The following is a 6,000-nucleotide window of genomic DNA, read 5'->3' as shown; positions in this document are numbered from 1 at the left end:
GCCCCCCAGGGATCCTTGATCTTAGAGAAGGTCCACTACTCTCCAGTTACGGGTACCTGATTTGGATTTAACATGGCAGGCCTTCCGACCAGTGGGCAAGACCCCCATCAGTTATATTAAATTCCATCCAAAGTGTTTCATGAATCAAATAATGTTTAAATTAAAAACCACTGAGGATTAATTGGAGGTAAACATTACATTTGAATACTTTTTTAAAAATCCTGTCTGAGGAGATGTTACCGTCAAGAATATTGACTTTAAATAAATTTGAAGGCCAGTGCTTCAAAGACAATTTCAACCAAAAAGAGCAACTTAACATTTACTCCTGCCTTTTAAAAAGTGAGCAAATGATAATTGCATTTCAGCGTTTTACTACGTGACTTAACATTCCATGGTCCCGGCTTCATATACAGTTTAAATGGGGCATTTCTGCATTTGATCACAAAAGATCTGCAGAGAAACATGCAGTATTGAAATTTCAGCTAATGATTGGAGACTTGTTAGCTGCTTGTGCTATTGACGAATCTCAGTCTGAGTAACAGTGAAACTCTGCATGTGTGCTTTGACATGTATGTAAAGCTTTGCTCTCTCCCTCCATCAATTTTGTTCTTGGCACACAATAAAGCACAGTGTCGGCTTATCCTAACAAAGACTTCATGCAAAGATTTTTAAAAGTTACAATGATCTTTTAAAATGCTGCTTTCCACTGGCCTAGAGCTGTACGGCATTCAAATCAAACCTATACTGCTGTGATGACTCCAACAGGCGGTTTTATATCTTAATGAGTTGAGAATTCAACTTTGATCTAACATCTAAATCATAAATAATTTTTTTAGTATCAGGCACCTGAAATTGCTTTGCAAACTACGTGGCAGTGAATCTGTACCCATACTTTTACTGATTGCTTCATTTCATAATGAAACCAAACGCCCTAACAACTAAAACTCACATACAACATTTGGTTAAATTGTGCTAGAGTTTAAGTTACTGATCCAGCAAAGTCCAATAAGCAAACAGACACCCAATTCTAAAATTTAATGCCTCATTCCCTTTTCCTGAGCTCTCACGTGTGGGGATTTAAAAATCAATTTGTTTCTTTAAAGCCGCTCCAAATACTTTTAAAAAGCATGTATGCAAGCGATGAATACCTCTTAACATCTGACATTATACAAGCTGTTTGGAGATAGGTTATTTCCTGGTTGATGGAGGTTTGATCTCTTGTATCAGATTCATGAGAGCTCGTGTATTTCTGGTCTCTCGTTGCCAAAGTCTCGCTACATGACAACCAACATTCAGACTGCATTGATTCTGACTCCAGGCTCCTCTCAGAGTTTGGTTGGTCAGATGATTTTTATAAAAACTTCCTTTCGCCCCGCCAACCAGTAAAAGGGTTTAACTATTCAGATCCAAAACATCCGAAATTGCCAATAAATTTCCATATTTTACTGTATTTCTTAGAATAAATCAAACATTCAATTTTAATGAGCTTCAGTATCGGAGCGTTATTGTACTCGCTTTCATGTAGTAAAAAATTCATTCATGTCCACTGGGGAACAAAAAGCTGAAGACCATAACCAAATTTTCTTCAAAGTCCCTGATATATGAATGAATTAACTTGCATACAGTTTAACCCTGTAGCTACTGAATGAACAATTAAGTATAAAGGACCTGCAATCTGTTCATGAACATATCTGCGTACTGTACAAATTACACGGTCAACAGTTTCAACACCTATGCATTTCTACCATTGTAAACAATTGATTAAGTATTTATTGCTTGTCTGAAAATGTAGTTCAATTTAATGCCATGTCAGTGTTACAGAAATTTAGATAAATTGAAAGGTTTTCATTGATGCAGTTGCCAGTGTTGGGAAAGTATGGTTTATTGAACTAGGCCAATTTTGCTGAGTGCATGTCAAACCCAAATTTAAACCACTGAAAAATATGGTCCACTGTCTATTTTGATACGGATGTATACCACCAGCGTACAGCAGTAACAGCAAGTTACTTTAAATAGCTGGTTCCTATTACATCATGAAAGGCAATTCTTTAGACCAAAATTCACTATATTGCTACGGAAAAAGCAATCTACAAAATGCTCATTTCGATGAGCACCATTTACTGAACACTATAATCCTCAATATTGTAGAATGACGCGCATAAATTCAGATTCCTAATATACAATTCTGCCTATGTATTTAGAAACTTTCCTATAAAGATGGCAATTTCTCACATTCAAAATAAATTAAAAGCATATGTACATCAGTTAAGGCAATGCAATTTCCCTTCCCAAGTCATAGCTCACTTCCATAGTCCTGAAGGACTTGTCTGGAAAACTGGTAACAAATGGTGGAATTCTAGATTTAATAGAAGCAGCATTGTTTTTGAAAAATCTAGGATTGCACAATCCCTCTGAATTTAAAGAGAGTTTTACAAGATGGAGCTTTGTGCTGAAAGAAACCAGTATTTATAGCTCATCCTTGTTGGCTTCTTCAGAAGTATCCATTTCTTCCTTCAAGTCCGATGATACAGATGTGTAGTCTTCAGCCTCTTCCTGTTCTGCATCAGATGGAAGTTCAACAACTTCCTGACTTTGGGCTTCTTCAAGTCTGCCTGTATTCTCATCTGAATGCTCTGTCAATTCTGGCCCTCGACAGCTTTGTGAGCTAATGCCAAGTTCTAGCTGAGCGATTTGGGTATCGACAGACTCGATTTGGATATGGATCGTTATTTCTCCAGTGGACTTTTCCACATCTCTGCTCTCTAGAATAAATTGTGATTTAACAATGGAATTACTGCATTAAATAGCAAGAGAGTTACATCATTATTTATATGAGCAAAAAAAAGCTAGCAAAAAAAAAAAATTCAACAATTGACATACCATTCTTTCTGGATGTATCACAGCTTGGTATGGCTCCTGCTCTGCCCAAGACCGCAAGAAACTACAAAGGCTCATGAACGAAGCCCAGTCTATCACTCAAATCAGCCCCCAGCCATTGACTATCTACACTTCCCGCTGCCTTGGAAAAGCAGCCAGCATAATTAAAGACCCCAAGCACCCCGGACATTCTCTATTCCACCTTCTTCTGTCGGGACAAAGTCTGAGGTCTCGAAACAACCGACTCGAGAACAGCTTCTTCCCTGCTGCTGTCAGACTTTTGAATGGACCTTGCACTAAGTTGATCTTTCTCGACACCCTAGCTATGACCGTAATTATACATTCTGCACTCTCTCCTCTCCTTCTCTATGAATGGTATGCTTTGTCTGTATAGCGTGCAAGAAACAATACTTTTCGACTTTTCACTGTATACTAATACATGCAACAATAATAAATCAGATCAAATCAACCATGAAAGCTCAACAAGAAACATGCCAAATGTTTTTGCAAGGCCAGATCTTGGTACAACTCGAGGTGGACATGGACATGCAAGTCCACCTCTCCCTGACAAAATCGTTCCTATTATTCCAGGGCTGAGGATTTTCTGGCCCCCACCGCGAAGTTGCCGCAGGCCATCCAATAGCCAATTGACTTTCAACGGGACTGGAATATCCCAGTGGTGGGCGTGGCCAGAAAATCCCAGCCCAGGTTACCTTGAAGAATAAGACAAAAACTCCGCCTGCTGTCACAAACATCTCCTCATTCCGACCCCATGCTTTTGATCAGCTCTTCAAATATTCTTGAGGATTTTTCTCAACTGCTTGGTTTCCAGAATAGAAACCAACTGCTTAGTTGCCTCTGCATCCTCCATCATCCCTAATTCCTTGCTCCTCGTTATCCTTCACCATATCCAATGCCTTCTCCACCCGAGCCCTCGAAACTAATCACTTCAATAATGTATGTTCTTTAACTTCTCAAAGTATCCTTCTGACTTCGCTTGTGACGACCCAACTTCCCCACCTCAGTCCTGGGCTTGCCTTCTTTATCCTCCAAGAACATTCATAGAAATCATAGAAACCCTACAGTACGGAAAGAGGCCATTTGGCCCATCGAGTCTGCACCGACCACAATCCCATCCAGGCCCTACCCCCATATCCCTACATGTTTTACCCGCTAATCCCTCTAATCTACGCATCCCAGGACACTAAGGGGTAATTTTAGCATGGCCAATCAACCTAACCCGCACATCTTTGGACTGTGGGAGGAAACCGGAGCACCCGGAGGAAACCCACGCAGACACGAGGAGAATGTGCAAACTCCACACAGACAGTGACCCAAGCTGGGAATCGAACCCAGGTCCCTGGAGCTGTGAAGCAGCAGTGCTAACCACTGTGCTACCGTGCCGCCCTGGGCTTCCAAAGCTATCATTCCTCTTCTTAAAGAAACTTCTCCAAGATTCCTCACCAATCTCTAGCCTGTCCATTCTCTACATATTAATCTCTGTTCATCCTTTCAATTCTCCCAAAGCACTAATGTAACCAAAGCCATCCTGTATGACTGACCAAAGTTTGTTGCTCCTCCTTAACCTTTTGGTTGCTTTTGACATGTTAAACAGTTTAACAACTACTCAGAAAGGATTTTGCCTGGTTTGGACTGACCAAGCAAAAAAGAAATACACACCTTGCCCTAGCTGCTTGGATTTATCTATTAACAATACATCCACATTCTGATTTTCATTCAAAGCATCCAGCAGGATCGTGCCTTCCTTGTGGAAAAGGAAAAGGAGAGGTATGGTGATATCACTGGCATTCTCTCCATCACCAGCCATCTGGAATACAGGCGAAGAATCACTGCTACTGCCTTCCACGTTATCTGAAGAAAGGAATGTAAAGGAATTAAATCATTGAGCTATAGATAAAATGACCTACTCTGACATTTCAACACTGCCTACTCAGTTTTTGGAAACATACAAATGCCCTTTCCTAAAAATATCCTTGTGTGTTTAATTTTATAGCAGCATAGTGGCACAGTGGTTAGCTCTGCTGCCTCACAGTGCCAGGGATTCCGGTTCGATTCTGACCTTGGGTCACTGTCTGTGTGGAGTGCACACATTCTCCCCGTGTCTGCGTGGGTTTCCTCCGGGTCCTCCAGTTTCTTCCCACAGTCCAAAGATGTGCAGATTAGGTGGATTGACCAAGGTAAACATGTGGGGCTACAGGGATAGTGCCAGGGAATAGGCTTGTGTAAGATGCTCTTTCGGAGAGTCGGTGCAGACTCAATGGGCCAAATGGCCTCCTTCTCCACCGTGGGGATTCTACGCATCTCCAAATTCATCAAAATGACTATCTGACACAAGGTGATTCATTCTGACAGGAAAAAGTACTCAATTCCTATGGCGTCTGTAAGACTCGATTTCAGATAACATTCAAAATTATGTGAAGTAAGCCCTTTTTTTAGTGAAGCAGAACCAATAGTACTTTTTCTACTTTAAAATAATGAACAAAGAACAAAGAAAATTACAGCAGAGGAACAGGCCCTTCGGCCCTCCAAGCCTGCACCGACCATGTTGCCTGACTTAACTAAAACTCCCTACGCTTCTGGGGACCATATCCCTCTATTCCCATCTCATTCATGTACTTGTCAAGACGCCCCTTAAAAGTCACTACCGTATCCGTTTCCACTACCTCCCCCGGCAACGAGTTCCAGGCACCCACCACTCTCTGTATACAAAATATGCCTCGTACATCTCTTAAAACTTGCCCCTCGCACCTTAAACCTATGCCCCCTAGTAATTGACTCTTCCACCCTGGGAAAAAGCTTCTGACTATCCACTCTACCCATGCCTCTCATAATCTTGTAGACTTCTATCAGGTCTCCCCTCAACCTCCGTCGCTCCAGTGAGAACAAACCAAGTTTCTCCAACCTCTCCTCATAGCTAATGCCCTCCATACCAGGCAACATCCTGGTAAACCTTTTCTGTACCCTCTCCAAAGCCTCCACATCCTTCTGGTAGTGTGGCGACCAGAATTGAACACTATATTCTAAGTGCGGCCTCACTAGGGTTCTATAAAGCGTCAACATGACTTGCCAATTTTTAAACTTAATACCCAATACCCTCAATAC

The 6,000-nt window shown here is 41.4% G+C and overlaps 1 protein-coding gene across 3 annotated transcripts in view; it reads right to left on the bottom strand.

Moving 5' to 3' along the window:
• Nucleotides 1-1,423: 1,423 nt before the first annotated feature.
• LOC144502542 (ER degradation-enhancing alpha-mannosidase-like protein 3) overlaps nucleotides 1,424-6,000 on the bottom strand; it is a 46,355-nt gene continuing 41,778 nt past the window's right edge. For all 3 annotated transcript variants that reach the window (XM_078226619.1, XM_078226618.1, XM_078226620.1), the window contains 2 exons: nucleotides 4,558-4,749; nucleotides 1,424-2,762 (listed from right to left, as the gene is read on the bottom strand). In XM_078226619.1, the coding sequence (XP_078082745.1) occupies nucleotides 2,467-2,762; nucleotides 4,558-4,749 (488 nt within the window). In that variant the 3' untranslated portion in view covers nucleotides 1,424-2,466. The remainder of the gene's footprint in view (nucleotides 2,763-4,557; nucleotides 4,750-6,000) is intronic.

Source organism: Mustelus asterias, chromosome 13, assembly GCF_964213995.1.
Source record: "Mustelus asterias chromosome 13, sMusAst1.hap1.1, whole genome shotgun sequence".
NCBI classification, from domain to species: Eukaryota; Metazoa; Chordata; class Chondrichthyes; order Carcharhiniformes; family Triakidae; genus Mustelus; species Mustelus asterias.
The sequence above is the reverse complement of the archived record's forward strand: the minus strand, read 5'-3'. Positions and strand labels throughout refer to the sequence as shown.